The sequence below is a fragment of the Eublepharis macularius genome, chromosome 4 (assembly GCF_028583425.1).
Source record: "Eublepharis macularius isolate TG4126 chromosome 4, MPM_Emac_v1.0, whole genome shotgun sequence".
Lineage (NCBI taxonomy): Eukaryota > Metazoa > Chordata > Lepidosauria > Squamata > Eublepharidae > Eublepharis > Eublepharis macularius.
In genome coordinates this window covers 178,566,032-178,588,414 of record NC_072793.1, presented here as the reverse complement: position 1 = coordinate 178,588,414, position 22,383 = coordinate 178,566,032, and the positions used below count along the sequence as shown (strand labels likewise).

At 46.3% G+C, this 22,383-nt stretch overlaps 1 protein-coding gene across 1 annotated transcript in view; it reads left to right on the top strand.

Annotated features, from left to right (window-relative positions):
• LOC129327951 (zinc finger protein 850-like) overlaps positions 1-2,704 on the top strand; it is a 140,255-nt gene extending 137,551 nt beyond the window's left edge. The window contains 1 exon segment of the mRNA XM_054976699.1: positions 1,724-2,704. Within this exon segment, the coding sequence (XP_054832674.1) occupies positions 1,724-2,704 (981 nt within the window).
• The last annotated feature ends 19,679 nt before the right edge of the window (positions 2,705-22,383 follow it).

The window sequence follows — 22,383 nt, the reverse complement described above, 5'->3', positions numbered from 1 at the left end:
AAACATCAACTTATCCCTACCCAAGAACAACTAACGGCGAAGATACTGGAGAGCGTGGAAATGGACAAACTGGCCTCAATATTGAAAGGACGAACGAAAGAAGACTTTGCTGGGCCTTGGACTTTATTTTACGATTGGATTAAAAATAAGCATAAAGATTTGAGTGTGTTAAGGGTTTAAAGTCCATAATGTAATTCATTTCACTTATCACAGTTTACTGTGGAGTACTGTGGAGTACTGTTGTAAGCAGACGATATAGCAAAATTTCTGGGTTTTTCTTTCTTTCCTATCCCCTTTCTCTACCCTTCCCACATTAACTTTCCTGAAAAATTAATAAAATATCATTATAAGATGATGCGGGCTTTAGGAGCCTTGTTTAAGATAGAAGCTGGTCCAATACATAACACTATTCATCAGCCAACCTGCCTTTATCTGTCCCTACCTCCGTCTCCAGCTTTCCCTTCTTCCATCATTTTTACACCCGTTCTGGAAAGACTGTGGTTCAGTTGCACAACTTTGAATCTGTAATGATTTTTTGGAGGAAGGGGGGGGGAATACCTGGTTTTCTACTATATCCCCTTCTTCACCACTGTATCCTCTTTCCCTCCTCCTGGCTACCCCCATATTTCCTACTTTATTTGCTTCCTTCTCACCGACCAGCTAAGCTATCTGTATGTGCCCACCTGTGCTCAGCTTTCCCTCCTTACATCCCTCAGGCACAGTTATGATGTACCAGACCAGATATTGGAAAGTCCAAAATACAGCTGGAAAGGAATCTGCCACCTCCTCCTGTTTGTAGCCAACTCTGGCTCCTGTTCTCTTGTGTTGTAAGCACACGCTGTCTGGCAAGGCAGGAATACTTTTTAATTTCCAGATTTTTCTACAAACCTTGGGTGTTTTTCAGGTTTGTCTGTCCATGGCTCCAGTCTCTGGGTTTAAGTGATTCCTTTATTTTTCCCTTTTTCCTTTTCTGAAAACAAGAACTGTGACAATAAAATTCAACATTGTTTTTAAAAAAGCATTTCATTTCCCATTCTATCATCACATGCTTCCTAATTAAACAACAGAAAACACATTTACCTTTCCTCAATAAAAGCAATGAATTCCCTTCCTTCTTTTGGTGACCTTACACCTGTCCAAGAAACCATAAGTCTTGGTTACATATTGTGATCATTTCTGGCTCCTGGGTCTCAGTATAAAATGTACTACTCATATTCATTTTACTTGCTAACAAATGTTTTTACCAGTTTTATTTCCTCCTTTTTCTTATTTGATCTCTGTCTTTGCAGCTGCAGATGTGAGGGAGATGGCAAGTAAGAAGGAAGAAGGAAGGGCACTTGAGGAACGAAAGGAAGATCTGGAAGGACAAGCAAAAACGGGGGATCAACTGGTATCAAATAAGCAGCAGACAAGCAAAAAGGAAACAAAACAGAAGCAGAGTAAGAAATTCTTTGCCCACCAGAGCAGGAAGATACCTGAGGATCCAGGCCAGGGTAAAATTCAGAAGCAAATTAGAAGGCATAAAGGTCCCATAAACATCAGAGCGTTGAGATGCAAGCTCAGAGTTAAAATATGTCAGAATATTTCAACATGCTGGAAAACATTTAAACACTCGAAATGTGGATGGACCTCTTTTCAGAGTAGCAAGCTGACTAAAAATCAGAGGATGCATACAGAGGAGAAGCCATATAAATGTTTGGAGTGTGGGAAGAGCATCTCTAAGAAGGGCAACCTAACTACCCATCAAAAGATTCACACAGGGGAGAAGCCTTATAAATGCTTGGAGTGTGGGAAGAGCTTCTCTGAAAATGGCAAACTAACTAGGCATCAAAAGGTTCACATGGGGGAGAAGCCATATAAATGCTTGGAGTGTGGGAAGAGCTTCTCTGAAAATGGCTAACTAACTAGGCATCAAAAGGTTCACACAGGGGAGAAGCCATATGAATGTTTGCAGTGTGGGAAGAGCTTCTCTCAGAAGCGCAGACTAACTAGACATCAAAAGATCCACACAGAGAAAACTTATAAATGCTTGGCGTGTGGGAAGAGCTTCTCTGAAAATGGCAAACTAACTAGGCATCAAAAGGTTCACACAGGGGAGAAGCCATATGAATGTTTGCAGTGTGGGAAGAGCTTCTCTCAGAAGGGCAACCTAATTATCCATCAAAAGATTCACATAGGGGAGAAACCTTATAAATGCTTGGAGTGTGGGAAGAGCTTCTCTAAGAAGGGCAACCTAACCATCCATCAGAAGATTCACACGGGGGAGAAGCTGTATAAATGCTTGGAGTGTGGGAAGAGCTTCTCTCAAAATGGCAAACTAACTAGGCATCAAAAGGTTCACACAGGAGAGAAGCCATATGAATGCTTGGAGTGTGGGAAGAGCTTCTCTCAGAAGGGCAGCCTAACTAGCCATCAAAGGGTTCACACAGGGGAGAAGCCTTATAAATGCTTGGAGTGTGGGAAGAGCTTCTCTCAGAAGGACAACCTAACTAGCCATCAAAAGATTCACACAGGGGAGAAGCCATATAAATGTTTCGAGTGTGGGAAGAGCTTCTCTCGGAAGGACAACCTAACTAGCCATCAAAAGATTCACACAGGGGAGAAGCCATACAAATGTTTGGAGTGTGGGAAGGCCTTCTGTAAGAATGGTATCCTAACTAGTCATCAAAAGGTTCACATGAGGGAGAAGACACGTAAATGCTGAGTACATGGAAAGAGCTTCAGGGAGAGGAGCAGCCTTAATGTACAACTCAAGATGCACACTGGGGAATAGCCATCCTATCACCTGTTCATCTTGTCTATTCATGCCATGAAATGTTTTATGGTTGCTTACCTTTACGAGGAACATCCCAGTGAGCAAAATGTGCGTATTTTTCTCTCTCCTGTCTTCAAACTCCTCCTATTAATGGATCACTCACCAAGGTGTGAGATTGATTAATGCTTCCACTATGATAAGTGCTGAAATTTTCTGGTGGGAAGAATGGCATGTGCTTTCTACTAAGGAATCTAATTTTTTTCATACCTGACAGTGCAAAAATATGATTCTTCTTGGATTTAAGTGATTCTTCAGATTTTCAATCATAACATTTTATGAAGCCAAGAGTGACGCTAGGTTGCAGTTACAAGATAAGCGTCAGAAATGTTTGAAAGTTGAGAAAAAGTTAAATGAGCATGCTATGATTAGACAGTTCTAGCAAATAAAGGATAATTTGTATTTGTCTTGCTGTCTGGGAATAAATTGAGCAAAGGTCGACCTTATAAACATCCACTATTTTTCTCATTAATTAAGAAACAGAATTGCTGAAAGTTAAACGAGCATGTTATGATTAGACTGTTCTAACAAATAAAAGATAATTTATATACCACTTTCCACAACTTTCAATCATTTGCCAAAAGATAAAAGGAACGTCTGTGTTGTTAGAGAAACTGCTATCAAACTACCTTAAACTTCATACACAATCACTAGAATACCCATAGAGTTATAAAATGTAATATATGTATTATTTGCATATTACTTGCAAGACTGCATATAGAAAAACGTATAGATTCTATATGTAAGACTTCATGTGTTCTGGCCCTCATTTTCACTTGAAAGTGAACACACATTGGTTTTCTCACAAAGAGGTGTACACGTATGTGGCAGAACGAGGAGTCTTCTGGGCCACGTGGAGCAACAGTGACTCGGGTAGGCTGAGGAGAGAATGATATTCCATCTTTCCTGCCACCCCCCAGAAATCACACCAACTTGCTCAGACAGTTCAACATCAGTCCTTTGTTTGCACACCACCACACAAGATCCACAAGAAGTGGTTAGCATCACTCTTTTTGCCATGAAGCCTGAGAACCAACATACTCAATAATAATAACTAGAATATATTATTATGCACACAGCTTGCCTCTCTTGCCCTGACTAAATATTTTTCCTTTCTGTGTTACTAAAATCTGCATACACTCCAATCACATTCTCAGTCATCAACCAATCATATCACTCACTCATCCCCCTCTTTCAGCCCCACTCTTCTTCTATAGCACACCAAGCATTTAAAGACACATACACACATTTACTTAAAAATCAATACATGCATGAATGATTCATGAAGCTGCTGGCTTTGAACCCAGGCCCAAAAGCCCATATGGCATCTGTCTAATGCAGCTGCGTCAGTTTCCGAAAGACAAACAGGCATATTGCCATTATCGAGGAGGAAGTTTTCCTCAGAATAATACCCCTTCTCCTTCGATTCTATTTTGTTGGTTCTTCCAAGGATCAAGGACCAAAGACCATTTCCCCCTCTTAAACCCCTTTCCTATTTCCCTCTGTCCTTCCTCCCCGCTACCCTCTGTACCTACTCTGCTCTCCTTCCTTGCCTCCTGCAGGTGCCTCTCCTTCATAAATGTGCCTCTGTGGAACCTGAAACCACTTGATCTCCTTCCAACCTCCAAAAGTGCAGTATTCGGATTCTGCACCTCAGTTTTTTGCAAGGACTTCATGGCTCTACACAAAGGGGAAAAGAGGCTCTCTCTGGGACTGTAGGAGAGACACCAGTGCAGGGACAGAATGGGAATGGGGGGAGCTGTCATCATTGTGTCCCCTTCCTCTCTTGTTGGGTCTTTTGTACCAGACATACCCATATATCCCCCTTCTCCCTGTCCAAAACCTCCTTTGAGATCACCAGACCCTTCCCAGCCATTCAAGCAACACCATCACTGAGAATTGCGAGGCTATTTGAGGGGGAGGGACAGGAAATGTCTTTCCCTCCTACCCCCTCCCTCAATATGCCTCCCCAGGACTGCTCAAAAGCTAAGCCACGCTCGAGTTTCTAACAACACAGCTTAAGGGGTTAAGCATCCTTTTTCTCTTACAGGACTGTCGTGGAAGGGGTGGTGCCATGGAAGGATCTCTACTGTGGGTGAGGAGTCCCTTCCGAGAACTCCTCCAGCCCCCCACTCACCCTGCCACCAGCCTGGTACAAGGACTTTATGCATCTCCTCTTCGGCCCTGTTATATGGCAGGAGATGAGGCCTGAAGGACCCAGAACAAACAAAACTATCCAAAATAAACAAACAAAAAAGACTAATTTGACAAACACTGCAACATTAGGGTTAATAAAAAGAACAGTAATGAAGAGAGCATAGATTAACTCAAAAATGTCCAGGGCTTGCCATCCTCCAGCTGGGGCCAGGAGATTGCCCAGAATTTCAACTGTGATCTCCAGACTACAGAGATCAGGTCCCTTGTTGGAAAAGGAAGCATAGGACAGGGGGCTGTGTGGCATTATCATCTGCTGAGCGTCTTCCCTTCCCCACATCTCACTTTCACCCCAAATTTGCAGGGAATTCCAAAACTGGAGTTGGCATCCATAGCAGAGAAGCCATTGGGGAAAAACAAGATTCCCTAACATGGGTTCCTGGCAACCCCCTTCCCCAGAAAGGGTCCATTAGAGACAGGGTTGGTGAGGTCACCAAATCCTTCTCCAGGATCAAGAGAGAGATGAAGGACTTTAGCTCACGTGGGGTGGGATAAAATGAGGTGGAATCCAAAAAGAGGCAGGAAAATGCAGAGAGGAAAAAGGGCTCAAATAAGTAGACACAGCATTATTATTATTATTATTATTATATTTCAATTTATATACCGCCCATCCCCAGGGGCTCTGGGCGGTGAACAGTTAAAATCAATAAAAACAAGAACTAAAAATATACAAACAATAAAACAAATTAACAAAGTGCAGTGGTGGGGAGAACCCTCCCCCACCCCAAAGGTGGGAGGCCGACATCGCACCGCCCCCTTCAATCACCAAACGCCTGGCGGAACAGCTCTGTCTTACAGGCTCGGCGGAACGACAATATGTCCTGCTGGGCCCGGGTTTCCATTGACAGAGCGTTCCACCAGGCTGGGGCCAGGACTGAAAAGGCCCTGGCCCTGGCCCTGGTTGAAGCGAGGTGGGCTTCCTTAGGGCTGGGGACCACGAGTAAATATTTATTCGCTGATCGAAGCGATCTCCGGGGAACGTACAGGGAGAGGCGGTCCCGAAGATATGCCGGTCCCAACCTGCTCAGGGCTTTAAAGGTAAGAACCAACACTTTGAACCTGATTCAGAATTCAACTGGAAGCCAGTGCAGCTGGCGCAGGACAGGTGTGATGTGTGACTGGTAAGGTATACCAGTCAGGACCCACGCTGCTGCATTCTGGACCAGTTGTAGTTTCCGGGTCAGGCCCAGGGGTAGCCCAGCGTAGAGTGAGTTACAGTAATCTAGCCTGGAGGTGACCGTTCCATGTAGCCAGGTCCTGGGGCGTCAGGTAGGGGGCAAGTTGCCTGATCTGACGAAGATGGGAAAATGCAGACTTGGCAACCGCCGTGACCTGGGCCTCCATTGATAGGGAGACATCCAGGAGCACACCCAGACTCTTTACCACTGGCGAAGTTGCCAGTGGTGTCCCATCCGGGGCAGGGAGCTGGATCCCAACATCTGGCAGCCCCCGTCCCAGCTGCAGGACCTCCATCTTCACTGGGTTCAATTTCAGCCTGCTCTGTTTCAACCATGCCGTCACAGCCTCCAAAGCTCTGGCCAGATTGTCTGGGGCTGTGTCTGGCCGGCCGTCCATCAACAGAAAAAGTTGGGTGTCATCCGCGTGTTAATGACAACCCAGCCCAAACCTCCGCACCAACTGGGTGAGGGGGCGCATATAGATGTTAAATAACATCGGGGAGAGTATCGCCCCTTGGGGAACCCCACACACCAAAGGGTGACGGGGCGATAGATCTCCCCCGAGCGCCACCCTCTGTCCCCAACCCTGGAGAAAGGAGATCAGCCACTGTAAGGCTGTCCCCCTAATCCCCACGTCGGCAAAGTGGCTGGCCAACAAATCATAGTCAACCGTGTCAAACGCTGCTGAAATCTAGCGTGAAATCTAGCTGAAATCTAGCATGAAATCTAGGGAGAAGAAAAACCTCAGTGCAAGGGGATGCCCAAAGGGAACGAACAGTCCCTCACTTTGAATGTGTGCTCATTGAGTTTGAACAGGCTGTGATTGAGAAGGAAGAAGCTAGGGTTGCTATCTCCTGGTTGGGAAATGCCACAACCCACCTGAAAGAGAAGAAAAAGGAAAGCAACTTCATACTAAAGCATTTTTGGAACAATTAGCCTTGAACTTTTCTGCCTCTCTCTCCTGATACTTGTGGGAGGAGAGCAACTCAGGGGAGCCCCTCGGGAGCTTCAATTTGTTATTCCACCTGAAAGAGAAGAAAAAAGAAAGCACCTTTACACAAGAAAAGAGAGATTCTTTCCGTTCTTTCATTGGAGGATTCATTTTTCCTTTCAAAAATTTATAGACCACTTGTGATATTGATCGTTGGAAATACTGACTGCATTTCATGTTGTCACATTTGTTGTATTGTCACTTTGATTGTAAATATGAAGATATCTGAAATACTAATTAAAGCAGACAGGATATTTGGAGCAGAAGTGGATAAAAACATGACAATATAGAGCAAATCTCTAAGGAGACAGATCTATTTGAAAGAAAAATAGAACGAAATGAGGGAGGTTTACAAAATGGGGAGAATCCATTAAGGCTACAAAATGGACGGTTGTACCAGTATGTCATCTTGAAGATGCAAGGCAGTACTAAGAAAGGAGCAAAACCACGAAGCAGACCTGCAAAGAGAGAACCTAGCATTTTATTACTGAATGGAGAAAAAGGAGTACAGCTGATCCTTACGCAGAAAAATAAACAGAGAAGTGACAACATTCTTTTCGACCCTCCCCTGAATTGCCTGGAAGATAAGAAAATCCACCTTCGGCGGCGTAGGTGGAATGAAGACTGGATGTATCATTTTACAGGAAGAAAGAAAAAACAAGGACAAGTTCCAGATGAAGACTCAATAATGCAGACCTAACACCTTGTCTCTATGGCTCCTTCCTCTCCCTCTTTTTTTAATGTTTTGTATAACACCATATATTCTGTATGTGCTTTGAAGGAACAAGAGGGGGGGTGATGGAGTTAAAGAGTTTCCTTTTGCTTTTACTACTGCTCTCCTTCCCCGCCCCTTTTTATTTTGAAAGAAAGAAAGAAGGAGAAACATGGATTATGACTTAGATCTTTTCTATATCTTTAATGATATGCAATATAGATGTAATGAAAGCTTTAGAGGCTCTGTACTATGACAGATTTACAGTGCAATCCTATGGAGAGTTATTCCAGTCTAAGCCCATTGAAGTCAATGGGCTTAGACTGGAGTAACTCTCCATAGGATTGCACTGTTAGAATGTTTACTGTCGAAGGGATGGTGGTGATGTGATGGCTGGGCCCTTGAAGCTTGTTGACTGTCTTTAGATTTTTGTCCTTTTTGCTCTTTTTAATTTTATGATTATGAAAACCCAAGTAAAAGTGCGGATGGTTAAGATAAAGCAGATGAAGGAGTTATTTTTTCTAAAATGTGAAACGATGCTTTAGCCATGTAGTTATGTAGACATTCCAGCCTTATCAATATGAAAACCCAAGTAAATAGCTTTGGCTGGAACAAAGTAGATGAAAGAATTACTCTTTATAGAATATAATTTTTTTTCTTTTTTGAATCAAATACTGATTTGGCCTCCCTACCTCTACCACTATGAAAATCCAAGTATACAAGTTTGGAAGGTTTGGCCATAACAGAGGCAAGAAAGAGGAAAATTAGCACAAAAATGCTTCCTTTCTATATAGATGTATACCACTGTTTTATTGATATTCTTTGTTCTACTATTTTCACTTTCTGCTCCTAGAATGATTCATTTATAATATATATAAAAGAAAAGACTGTTAGAAATGATATAAGGAATAGGAGAAGTAGATTAAAAAGCATAGTAATTAAACAATGTTTATAGAAACAAAAGGGAAACTTGAAGGTATATGGGGCGTTAATTATATATTTCATGGCTCTTTGCATTGGGATTGATGGATATGTGTCTTGTGTTCGAACCTGCTAAAGGTTAGTTTCTTGTTGTAACCCCTTTCCACCTACTATAAAAACCCAATAAAAATTGAGATATATATAAAAAAGAAGCCGGGGCCCTGGCCGCTGCCCAACCTCACCGTATGTTGCCACTGGCCCCCAAGCGGGGAGGGAATGATAGAGATTTACAAAAACATACATGAGGTAGAGAAAGCAGACAGACTGACAAAATAGGAAACTAAATTGAAAACTGGGAGAAAAATGTGGACTTGGTTGACACTGAACATGAGTCAGCAGTGTGAAGTGGTAGCTAAAAAGGCGAATGCATTTTTGGGCTGTATCAGCAGAAGCATAGTGTCCAGATTATGAGAGGTGATGGTTATCGCTGTGGTTAGACCTCACCTAGAGTGCCGTGTTCAGTTTTGGATACCACAATATAAAAAAGATATATATGATGAACCAGCATAAAAGAAATCATAAGCGGCCTGTGTGTAAAGTGGTTCCCCGCTGTCAGGGCTCGCCATTTCTGCCGCTGGGTGGGGCGCCGGCTGGGCCGGCCCTGACATCAGAGGGGTGCCAGAGATGCTGTAAGACCCTGCTCCATGGAAGGAGGGGCGGTATACATCACCCAGACTCCCTCTCAGTCCACTCGCTGGCCTGCTCAACCTGGCCTGCTCACCCCCTGCAGCCTCCGTCATCTCCTCTTCCCAAAACTCTCCTCCAAGCCTCCACTCTCGCACTGCTCCGCTCCCAGTCCACACCATCACACCTTAGTGACAGTACAAGGCTCCCGAATAGGGATTTTATATAGAAGTCAGCATGGCAACTGAGTTTTTAAATGTTCCTGGGGAGGTGGTGCAAGACCTTTCGAGGGGCCATTTCAATGTGGACCTCTCACATAAACCTGCTAAAGTGCCCACCACACCAGCCCTCCCTCAGTCCAACTCCACACCTCTTGCAGCCATCACCTTTTACTGCCCCCAAGAAGCCTCCTGGCAGAAAGGAGGAAGGGGTGTTTTGAGGCACTGAGCATAACCCTCAAAGAGGTCAGGGGCAATGAGAGAGTGATGGGGGGAGTCACCGGGCTGTTGGCTGGAGTCTTCTGGCCGACTCGGCCAGTAGTCCCAAGGGGAACGCGAGCTGACGAGGTTATTGTGGCTGTCATGGCATCGTATCTGTGGCCCCTCATCAGGAAACTTTCACTAAGAAAGAACGTGAGGGTCCACTTGAGAGGTGAGGTGTCTGCTGGGGAATTCTCTGAACTCCTACTAAAAATAGGGGACAGAGAGTATCCTGAGTTGAAGGGAAAGGTGGCCATACCTGCAGACCTGGGCACAGTAGTGACGAACCTATCAGACCTAACAGCCACAATATACCCTGATTGTTTACAATTGACCACTGAGGAAGGCCTAAGGGCCGAAACTCGTCTGGTCGGTTTTGTACTGTACCTTGGTCTATTTGTGTTGGTCAATGCACTGTACCATCATCTGTGTCTTGAGATGTTTTAGCAAGTTTTAGAGTGTATATATATGTAGCCTGCCATTCAGGCCTTATGTTTTAAACTTGTTTTTATTCCCATTGGTGCACATTGATAATAAATACTTTTTAATATTGAATATATATATATACTTATACGTTATTACTTAACCTCTTTTGTTTTCCTGCTTGTTTGAGTTGAGTTTGTGGGGTTTCCCCCTCACACATCCCTTTTTTCTTCCTTGCCATCATTAATGAAACACAACTCCTTCAAAGGGGCAGAAATGGAATACAGATCTGGAGACTCAGTGGTGCAAATGGATGATGCAGTCCACTACCCCATGGAGTTCCTCAACACGCTCAACCCTCCTGCCTTCCCAGACCACAAGCTTCTCCTCAAAGTGGGGACTCCATTGATGCTGCTCCAGAACCTCAACCTACCCAAACTCCTCCTTCATGGGAATTTTAGGGAGAAAGTGAGTAAAGAGGAAGGACTGCTTTGAATTTAAGAGACTGCAATTCCCCCTCAAGGCCTGTTCTAATATGATGATCAACAAGTCCTAGGGCCAGACACTGAAGGTGGCAGGAATTGACTTGAGGGAGGACTGCTTCTAACATGGGGAGTTCTATGTGGTCTGCTCCTGAATGAGCTCACCCAGCAGCCTGGTGATCCTAGCACCTGGGGGGAGAAACCACCCATGAGGTCTACAAAGAGGTCCTTCAGTAGAAAAAAAAAAGGTTATATGTATTTTTCACTTTTATTTCTTGCACTACAATCTTTTCCTTTAAAAATCGTTTAAATAACTTACATTTTGAATTTCACTTCATCAGTTTTCGGCATCAGCATACTTTGCTTTATTCGAATTCTTTTGTGACGCTTGGGTATTATACTACAAAACCAACTTATCCCCCCCCACCCATACCCATAAGTATTATGAATGGATTTAAAGTAGTTAAATAACATAGTGAAGCATGGGCATCAAGCTAGTATGGAATAAATACACATTGTTTCTTGAGAAAGCAAACAATGTGGAATACATATGCAATAAATGTTCAAATAAGGCAGGGATCTGCAATATCTTTTTCTACCAGTCCTCAGCTGAGGACACCCTGGGTAGTGGAGAGCTAAACCGCAGACCACTATATAGTATGACTACAACTGAGAAAGGTTACCAGAAGATGAGAGCAAGCACAGTGCATGTTGGCCATTCTCAAGTCTTATCAGTATTAACATTTTATTTGCCTCCCTACCATCCTCCTAGCCTTCTGCTACCCATTCAAGGATCCAGGAACATCAGGAAGGCTGGACCCTCATACGTTTGAGGACCTGTCAGTCTCTTGAGGACAGGGATGAGCAGGGGACAAGGCATAGGACAGCCCTTTGGAGGCCTCAAGAGACAGTAAGAAAGCATCTCCAAGGCAGGCAGACCCCAAAGAAGGAAGGCTGGTTTTCCATTCCTCTCCCCTCCTGTTCTTTCCTAGCTTTTCCTTCCATAGGGACAATAATACGCTGGCACCACACTGATTAAAGCTGAGGGCAGAAGTGTTAAAACAATTCCCCCTCATTGTTATGTTGGGGCGAAAGCCCTATACCCTTAACTTCTTCCAGTATCCCCCAAAACATGCAACCTAAACATTGTGGGGAGGGGGGATTATGGCAGTTGAAGGTACATTGTATAATGAAGATCAGTGAAATATCTCTCGCTGTTGGTCCACAGTGTTAAGACTCCATGACATTCAGTGATTCTGCATCTATATAGATTTTCCCGACTCATTATGAAGGAGATAGAATGAAGGGAAGGAATTGCCTAAACACATCTTAAGCATTAAGTACCAGTCATTTTTTCCTTCCTAGCTGCTCTCTGGTGTTCAGGTGAGACTTGAATATAATAATGTAGCATTTGGGGAAGAAGATACAAGCCAATAAGCCTCCATTAGAGACCAAGATGGAGAAGATCTCCACGGCCACCATGTCTTTCCCCTTGGTGCTCAGATAGGTGGGAACAAAGGAGATCCAAATGCTGCAGAAGACCAGCATGCTGAAGGTGATCAGCTTGGCTTCGTTGAAAGAATCAGGCAACGTCCGGGCTAGGAAGGCCACCGTGAAACTGATGGTGGCCAGAAACCCCATGTAGCCCAGTACAAGGTAGAACATGATGTCCGAGCCTTCATTGCATTGTACGATGATATGACCCACTTGGGAATGCATGTCAGACTCTGGGAAGGGGGGTGAAGTTGCCAACCAGAGCACACAGATGCCAGTTTGAATTAAACAACAGGGAATGATGACTGACATGGCCAGTCTCTTCCCCACCCATTTCCTCATCCTGTTCCCTGGCTTGGTGGCCATGAAGGCAACCACCACAGTGATGGTTTTGGCCAATATGCAAGACACGGCAACGGAGAAGATCATGCCAAACAGTGTTTGTCGGAGAAGGCAGGTCACTGTCCCAGGCTGGCCAATGAATAGGAAGGAGCACGGAAAGCCGAGCAGCAGAGAGGAGAGCAGGACACAGGTGATGCTTCGATTGTTGGCCTTGACAATGGGTGTGTTCCAGTGTACACCAAATATCCCCACCACTATAACTGTGGCCATAAAAAATAAAACAGCGATAGAAGCCAAGCCTGCTCCCATGGGATCCCCATAGAATAAGTAGGTTATGGATTTTGGAAAGCAGTGGTCTCTTTTCTCATTTGGATATTTATCTTCTGGACAATTCTCACATTGGTCTGCATCTGAAATTCATAATTGTTACAATAATTTATGAATGTACTCTTTTCCTTACTCCCCTTTACTGAATTTCTCCATGGATTCCAGCATTGCCATGAAGGAGGGGAAAGGAGAGATCCTGTCCCAGGTTACGTGCACATGTCTCCCGCTACTATTGCAACAGAAGCTCGGATTGTCTGTTGCAGGCAGAACTCAACAGCATCATCATCATCATCATCAAATTGAAAATTCATGTTAAGATTATTAAAATCATTGAAGTCATGCCAAAAGGAAGGAAAAAGTAGATCTCTTTGTATGACCTTTTCGTTTGCTGTGGAATTTTATCACATGGACACAAAACTTGGATATTAGGGAGATGGTTGAGTTTTCATCTCTTAAGAGTTTCTCTAAGCAGGTCTTATCTGCAAGAACTGGTCTATCAAGGGAGGGGGAGAAATTCTCTAATCTCGTTGTTCTACCCTTTGTAGAAATGGTAATGGAAAAAGACATGTTACATTGATTGCACTTCACCTAAAGTTCAATACAAAGTTTATCTGCTTATGGGATCTTTTTATATCCCCCTTCTAATACCATTGATGGCATAGCCCCACATCTAGCTAAGGTAAATGCTCTCCTATAAGAAGGAATATCTAACTGGGTAAGTTATTGAGCCATGTTCCAAACATGTTTGAGCTTCACTGGAGCCATAAAATTTGGTGATTTTTGGTGATTTCCAAGAATTTAAAGACAATGCAGGATTTGCTCTACCAGACTGGAAAATATACTACAAAGCATGTTGCCTGGTGTGGATGAGAGATTAGATTTTACTAGAAAATCAAATTACTTGTCCTAGAAGGACATGATTTGCACTTAGGTTGGCATGCTTTTCTATGGTATGGGAAAGCTAAAGGGCATAAATATTTCAAGAATGATTTGATTAGGAAATTCATTATGACTGTATGGGGAAAAATTGTACTGGAAATTTACACCAAGTTTTTGGAATGGGTATCACCTCTAGAAGCGTTCTCACAACCAAAGACATTTTCCCTGGATAAGAGTATTAGATACAGAGATTTTCTAGACTAGCAACAAAGCCTGTTGTGGGAAAAAATACAATGGGGTCTAGAAAGGGGAGGGCCGATAGGCAGGCATTCCCTCCTCCTCCGTCACTGATCCTGGCCGGTGAAGGAGGGAGTGGGCATTGCTACCTGCCCCACACATGATCTTGGTCAGGTGAAGGTGGCTGGGATTTGCTACCTGCTCCACGCCTGATACAGGCTAGGTAAAGGGGGGTGGGCATTGCGATCTGCTCCGCTCCTGATCCCAGCTGGGTGAAGGGGAAACGGGCATTCCTTCCTGCTCCACACCTGATCTCAACCACGTCAATGGGTGGAGAGCTTTGCTACCTGCTCTACACCTGATACAGGCCAGGTAAAGGGGGCTGGCATTGCCACCTGCTCCGCTCCTGATTGCAGACGGGTGAAAGGGAGATGAGCATTGCCTCCTGCTCCCTCCAGAAAATGTGCTGTGAGCCCTCTGAGCCCTCAACCACGCCATTCTAACTGGCGCTGTCCCAGACCCCGAGATGACCCACCTTCCGGCCTATGCCGGGAATAAGTAGAAGTTAGGCCTGGCGGGTGTGCACATTGGGAGTGCCACCGGCCAGCGGCCAGACCCCCACCCCCTCCCCTAGCCCACCAGGCCCAGCGGCCACCGACATGACCCACCTTCTGTCCTACGCCTGGAATAACTAGAAGTTAGGCCTTGCAGGCAGGCATATGGAGGTGCCGCCAGTCAGCGGCCACACACCCCACCCCCTCCAGGGGGAGGTGGCACCACACCACCTCCCCTAGCTCACCAGGCCTGGCAGCTGCCGACATAGCCCACCTTCCAGCCTACACTGGGAATAACTAGAAGTTAGGCCTGGTGGGCAGGCACATGTGGGTGCCACTAACCCAGACCCCCCGCCGCATCCCCTAGCCTGCCAGTCCCAGAGGCCACACTCATCACCCACCTTCTGGCCTCTGCCAGGAATAACAAGATGTTAGGCCTGGTGGGCGGGCACATGTGGGTGCCTCTGGGTAGCAGCCAGACCCCCCGCCCCCTCTCGGGGGAGCTGGCACCATGCTGCCTCCCCTAGCCTACCAGACCTGGTGGCCGCCAACATCACCCACCTTCTGTCCTAAGCCTGGAATAACTAGAAGTTAGGCCTTGCAGGCAGGCACATGGGGTGCCGCCAGCCAGCGGCCACATACCCCACCCCCTCTGGAGGGAGGTGGCACACTACCTCCCCATACCCGCCAGGCCTGGCAGCCAGTGACATGACTCACCTTCCAGTCTCCACTGGGAATAACAAGAAATTAGACATGGCGGGTGGGCACATGGGGGTTGCCGCCGGCCAGCAGCCAGACCCCCTGCACCCTCCCCTACCCCACCAGGCCCGGCGGCCACTGACATGACCCACTTTCTGGTCTGCGCCGGGAATAACTTGAAATTAGACCTGGCAGGTGGGCACATGCGGAGTGCTCCTGGCCAGTGGCCAGACCCCCCGCCCCCTCCAGGGGAGGCTGCACCACACCACCTCCCTTAGCCTGCCAGGCCCGGTGGCTGCAGACATAACCCACCTTCTGGTCTCCGCCAGGAATACCAAGAAGTTAGACCTGGTGGGTGGGCATATGGGTGTTGCCACTGGCCAGCGGCCAGATCCCCTCCCCCTCCACTAGCCTGCCAGGCCCAGTGGTTGCCGACATAATGCACCTTCTGTCTTACGCCGGGAATTACTAGAAGTTAGGCCTGGTGGGCGGTCACATTGGGGTGCTGCCAGCCAGCACCCCAATGTGGGCACATGGGGGGGTGCCGCTGGCCAGTGGCCAGACCCCCCCTCCAGAGGAGGTGGCCCCACACTGCCTCCCGTAGCCCACCAGGCCCAACAGCCACCGACATGACCCACCTTCCAGTCTCCGCCAGGAATAACAAGAAGTAAGGCCTGGTGGGTGGGCACATGGGGGATGCTGCCATCCAGCGGCCAGACCCCCTGCCCCCTCCGGGGGAGGCAGCACCATGCCACCTCCCCTAGCCTGCCAGGCTTGGCGGCCACTGACATGACCCACCTTCCTTTCTATGCCAGGAATAACTAGAAGTTAGGACTGGCAGGTGGGCAAATGGAGGGTGCCACCAGCCAGTGGCCAGACCCCACGCCCCCTCCGGGGAAGGGCCCCCCACACCATCTCCCCTAGCCCACTAGGCCCAGTGACCACCAACATGACCCACCTTCCGGTCTCCGCCAGGAATAACTTTGAGTTAGGCCTGGCAGGTGGGCACATGGGGGTTCTGCTGGCCAGTGGTCAGACCCTCTGCCCTCTCTGGGGGGGTGGCACCATGCCACATCCCCTAGCCTGCTGGACCCAGCGGCCACCGATAACCCACCTTCTGGCCTACGCTGGGAATAACTAGAAGTTAGGCTTGGCAGGCGGGCACATAGGGGTGCTGCCAGCCAGCGGCCAGACCCCCCTCCTCTATCCCAGCAGGCTCATTGGCCACACTCATCATCCAGCTTCTAGCCTCCGCCAGGAATAACAAGAAGTTAGGCCTGGCATGCGGGCACATGGGGGGTGCTGCTGGCCAGTGGTCAGACCCCCCCTTCCAGGGGAGGTGGCCCCACACTGCCTCCCCTAGCCCACCAGGCCCAATGGTTACGGACATGACCCACCTTCCAGTCTCCGCCGGGAATAACAAGAAGTTAGGCCTGGTGGGTGGGCACATGGGGGATGCTGCCATCCAGCGGCCAGACCCCCCGCCCCCTCCGGGGGAGGCAGCCCCTGCTGCCTCCCCTGGCCCGCCAGATCCAGCAGCAGTGCCGACATGACCCACCTTCCGGCCTACGCCGGGAATAACAAGAAATATCAGCCACCTTGCTGACCCTCCAGAAGATACCCTCTGGGAGGCCTGGTGGGCAGGTACATAAGGTTTGCCACCGGCCAGGAGGAAGACCTCCCCCAAGAGGGGAGGTGTCCCACTTTCAGGTCCACCGCATGGGGCCAAATTGAACTGGAGAGGGAGGGTGGCTCCATTTGTATTGAATGGGAGTTTCCTGGGGGCATCAAATTTGGGAATGTATAACTCCGAGATCCATACTGCAATCTTAAACAAACTTTGGTGATGGCTGGAGGAAAGCCTGCTGCACATTCCCTGTGAATATGAGCTAAGGAGGCCGCTCTGGCAGTGACGAACGATGAACACCGAACACAGTCGTTAACGGGACATGTTCGTTTACGTTCATCTCTTCCTGTTCAGCATCAGCAATGAACACGGAACAGCCTGTTCAGGTTTTTTTTCCTGTTTGTGCCCATGTCTAGTCATTACTGACCCATAGGGGGAACGTCGTATCATGACATTTTCTTGGCAGACGTTTTATGGGGTGGTTTGCCATTGCCTTCCCCAGTGATCTGCACTTTACCCCCAGGAAACTGGGTACTCATTTTACCAACCTCAAAAGGGTGGAAGGCTGAGTCAACCTTGAGCCTGCTATCTGAACCCAGCTTTAGCCAGGATCGCACTCAGGTTGTGAGCAGAGCTTGGGCTGCGGTACTGCAGCTTACCACTCTGTGGCAGAAACAGGGAAGAGGAAAATATTCCCTCCCTGTCCAAACTAAGGGGGTTTAACAGCTTCCTTGACCGATCAGAGCCTGTCTGATGCAGTGGTTAGAATGTTGGATTAATATCAAAGAGATCCGTGTTCTAACATTGCCAAGGAACACTGTTGACTGAGTGTGGGTGGGTCACACCCTCTCAGCCGGACCTACCTCATGGGGTTGTTGGGGTGAGGAGATTGTAGAAAAGAATGTCAGCTGTTTTCAGTCTCCAATGGGAAGAAATGCATGTTATGAGGTTTGTTATAAATCTTATTTCTAATTACAGCTCACCCACAAAAGATGACGGCTTTTCCTGTGGCTTCATCTACTGCTGCCGTAGCTCATTCAACAGGAGGGAAAACTGCTTTTTCTCTATTCAAACTACTGTTAACTATGGCAATCAGACGGAGCTTCCAGGTTGGTGTGTTGAACCCCAGTACAACCGAAACTAACTGCCTGGACTGAAGTTACCATAGGGTGCATTAATTTCTTTTCAGATATGAATAGCACGGCAATGACCCCCCCCCTCCACCCGGCCAGGATCCGGCACAGAAGAGGAGGCAATGTGCACCTGCCTGCCTTCCCCTTTCTAGAGCCCATTCTATTTTTTTCCCCACAATGGGCTTTGTTGCTAGTTGTTTATACTTTAGAAAATGGGAGGGAAAAGTTGAAAATCTACACCAGGTGGAAGCCGGCCATGAGGCTCTCATTGAATATTCAATTTTCAGAAGGTCGAGGTTGGCAAGTCCCTTAGTAGATTCACTGCACAGGCAACTCTTAGTAACTGGAGTAGCACCAAATTGGAAACATCTGGAGCTTTTCTCTTGCAACTTTACATCCTGTTACTTACCCATCTGGACAGCAACTTTTCCTTTTGGGCACTGAGCACAATTGTAGCAACAAACTTGCTTCCCTTCTTGAACAATCTTGCTGTGTCCGGTGGGGCAGCTCTCGACACACCTGCTGTGAGGGACTCTCTAAAGATAAGCACAAGGAAGGGGTTGTTGAGGGAAATGCTCTGCTTTCCCCTTACAGCTATGGTTCTTGATTCCAACTCCTTGGCCAAAGAACACACCAGAAATTACATTCTCCCCACTTGTATACGTACATATGTAGATACAAAGATCAAACACTTGATAAGAGAAAGAAAAGGAGCTGGGTAAGAAGAAGACCCAGCGTTATGTCCTCCATATGCATCTCTGCTTCTATTGAGAAATATTTCTCATTGTGTATCTCACTCATTCTCTTGAGTTTCCACTCTCTTGCACTTACACCTCTCTTTACCATGGCAGTATGTGTTCTGATTAATAAAAGCCAAGCCAAATTTCCATTCCATATGATCAAGCCTGAATTCTCCTTAGAAGCTAAAATGACAAGACTAAAACTATTGTACTTTGGTCACATCATGAGAAGACAAGATTCTCTGGAAAAGTCAATAATGCTAGGAAAATTGGAAGGCAGCAGGAAAAGAGGAAGACCTAAAATGAGATGGCTTGGCTCAATAAAAGAAGCCATGTCTTCCAGTTTGCAGGATCTGAGCAAGTCTGTTAAAGATAGAACGTTTTGTAGATCTTTCATTCATAGGGTTGCCACAGATGGGAAACAACTTGATGGCATGTAACACACACATGAATACCATGAGCTAGAAATGTCTTTCCTGCATCAGAATTGCTGTTCTGAGAAAAAACTTATTTGGAATCTTTCCCGTATTTAGAGACAAAAACTGCATGCAAGGAAGAAAATTTGCACACCAGGGAGAAAGATGTTCTGTGACTTGCTCCATACTGAGCTTGTTTTTCATTTCTAGAGAATTTTCAAACAGTTGAGCATTTGAAATTGTGACTCTCCATCTGTAGTGGTACAGTGCAATCTCTCCCAACTCATTCCTGCCTTTTCCTGAAGGCTTGTTGAGCTCAGGACAAAAAACCCCAGCAGAATAATATGTTCTCTGTATTTTTGAATAAAGTGGATAAATTATGGTTGTTGTGGATTTTCTGGGCTGTATCGCCATGGTCTTGGCATTGTAGTTCCTGACGTTTCGCCAGCAGCTGTGACTGGCATTTTCAGAGGTGTAGCACTGAAAGACAGAGATCTCCCAGTGTCAAACTAGGTCAAACATAGCCTAACTCAAACAGGACACACTATCTTATTCCAGGACACCAAAATACTGGACAACACTTCCAACTACTTTGTCAGATTGCCCAGGGAAGCCATTGAAATTCATAAGCATAAGCACAACTTCAACAGGAAAGAAGAAACTTTAAGAATGAATAGAGCATGATTTCCAGTCCTGAAAAACACCAGGCTAACAAAACACTCTATACCCAACAATAGCTCTGCAGAGAAGATTAGCACATCAAGCACCAATCCATATGCAAAAGAACCTCCTTAGGATACAGTGAAGCATTAGTGTTCCATTAGCATTCCACACCCTGGAAAACTCTTACAGGATAACGCAACCCAAACCCACTTTCCTGAGTAGATATAAATTACCTGCTAACATCTTCTCCACAGTTTGACACTGGGAGATCTCTGTTTTTTGGTGCTACACCTCTGAAGATGCCAGTCACAGCTGCTGGCAAAACATCAGGAACTACAATGCCAAGACCACAGAGATACAGCCCGGAAAATCCACAACAACCATTGTTCTCTGGCTGTGAAAGCCTTTGACAATATATTGGATGAATTATGATCATACTATAGAATTTTGCCAATGTAAATCTTCCAGTAGAAACAGAACCATTCACAGTGCCCATCCCACAATACTTCTTTATGCCTTATTGGAAAGGGTTATAGTTTGTGAAAAGTGAAAACAAACATGGTGTCTCTTACTTTCACATATCTTATTTCTTGTAATCCTATTTGCTCTACATTCACTCTGTGTATTGTAGGGATCAAGATGGTGCTTATTCCTCATGGATACTAGATATCTCTATGTGTAGGCTTCTTTCAAGAGTTCCTGCTATCCTTGTGACTATGTAATATTTGCTGAAGTTATCCAGTAAAAAAATCTAGTGAACGTGTAAATTATTTTAATAGATGCGCATCTAGAAAATTTTTGTTGTGGTTTTGGATCTGGGATCAGGGCCGTTTCCAGACGGCTTACCTGCAGCCGCTCCATGCCGCAACGTCGCGGATCGTGCCGGGGAAAACGCGAAATATCGCATTTTCTCGCGCGAGTTTTTGCTTACTTATAGAAAAAGTTCTCAACGAAAGGAGGTGCAAGTAGTTGTTCAGCACTTTTTCAGAGCAGGAGGCACAAGATGTATAAAATGGACATTCCAACATTCATGAACTCTGTGGTACAGTCACATCACTTCAGTCCACAAAGTGGTGGCAGGTTACAAACACCCTCGCACAAATGCCCACAGCTTTGATATGAAGGGGCAGACAATGGCAAAAAGCCTCCATTAGTCTCTTTCATTGAAAACCCCACCAAGGTTGCCCTAAATCAGCTATGACTTGATGGCACTTTCCACAACCCAAGGTCTTGTGTGCATATAAATCTACACTTTCCCATAGCCTGTACATACATTCAGATCATGTATCCAATTGATATGTGAAGGAGGGGAGGTAAGAGCATGTCAGCTCTGCCCCCTCTCCCAGTGGTTGCTAGCTTGTGAGCCTAGTAGCTTGTGAGCCTAGTATACATTCATAGGCACTCTTCCCTCATTTAGAACCATCGGTTTTCAAATGTCCCGAAGGTCTAGGAGGGCATAAACGCTTCTTTTTATGTGCAGATGCTGAGGTCACTAATGGGTGGTCATGTGGAGATGGAGGGTAGAACAAGGGTGCTCATATCCAGTCCCCATCTACACATGTTGATCAAATGCATGATTGTAATGTTTGTGCAGGGCTCATGTGATTGTTTGGAGAGTAATCATTTGTATGTATGAATGCAGGGCCTTTGTGCAGCTTAAACTGAACATGTATATCACAGTTGAGCTTGTCACAATGGTACCTCCTCCACTCCAGCACTTTCTGTCACCACTCAGCATCATGTGAAAATGGCTCATGTGGCTGCCTCATGTGCTCTTTCCCAGGGAGAACTTCTTTCCAACAATGCAGTGCTGGGGGAGTGGGCAAGCAGAATGGCAAGTGGAATGAATGGCTGAACTACTTGAATAGGGGTCCCTTTCCATCGTCTGCCTAGTTTGTTCAGGTCACAGTGTTCAACTTTCCTTTGAACAGGACGCAGGTGTTTGTAGCACATTGTATACACTACACATATTCGCAGCAGTGGCCTGTTGAGACCTAGAGACAACAAGGAAGTCAGAAGGCCTTGATGAAACTCCCTGATCCGCATTGACTCAGCAGCACAAAACTCGGCTCTGGCGTAATGAATGGCATTTGCTGTAACCTCTGATGACCTGGCCGCCTGGTGAGCTGCTCAGAAGTGGCAATTCCCTCAGGCACAAGCCCAGGCAGTCCCCTGCAATTACGTCTCATTGGTCCAGCAACAAGCGCGTTATCAGAGCAGGCAGCAGGTGTGCCTGGCAGCTAACTTTGAAATGAGCCTTGAGAAGTGTCTAATTATGAAGCAGAAGTGTGCTGCAGTCAGGGAAATCAACTGATCTGTCTTTTGGATGCAGCTGCCACCTCTGACACTCTTTCCAGTTATCACATCAATACCCAA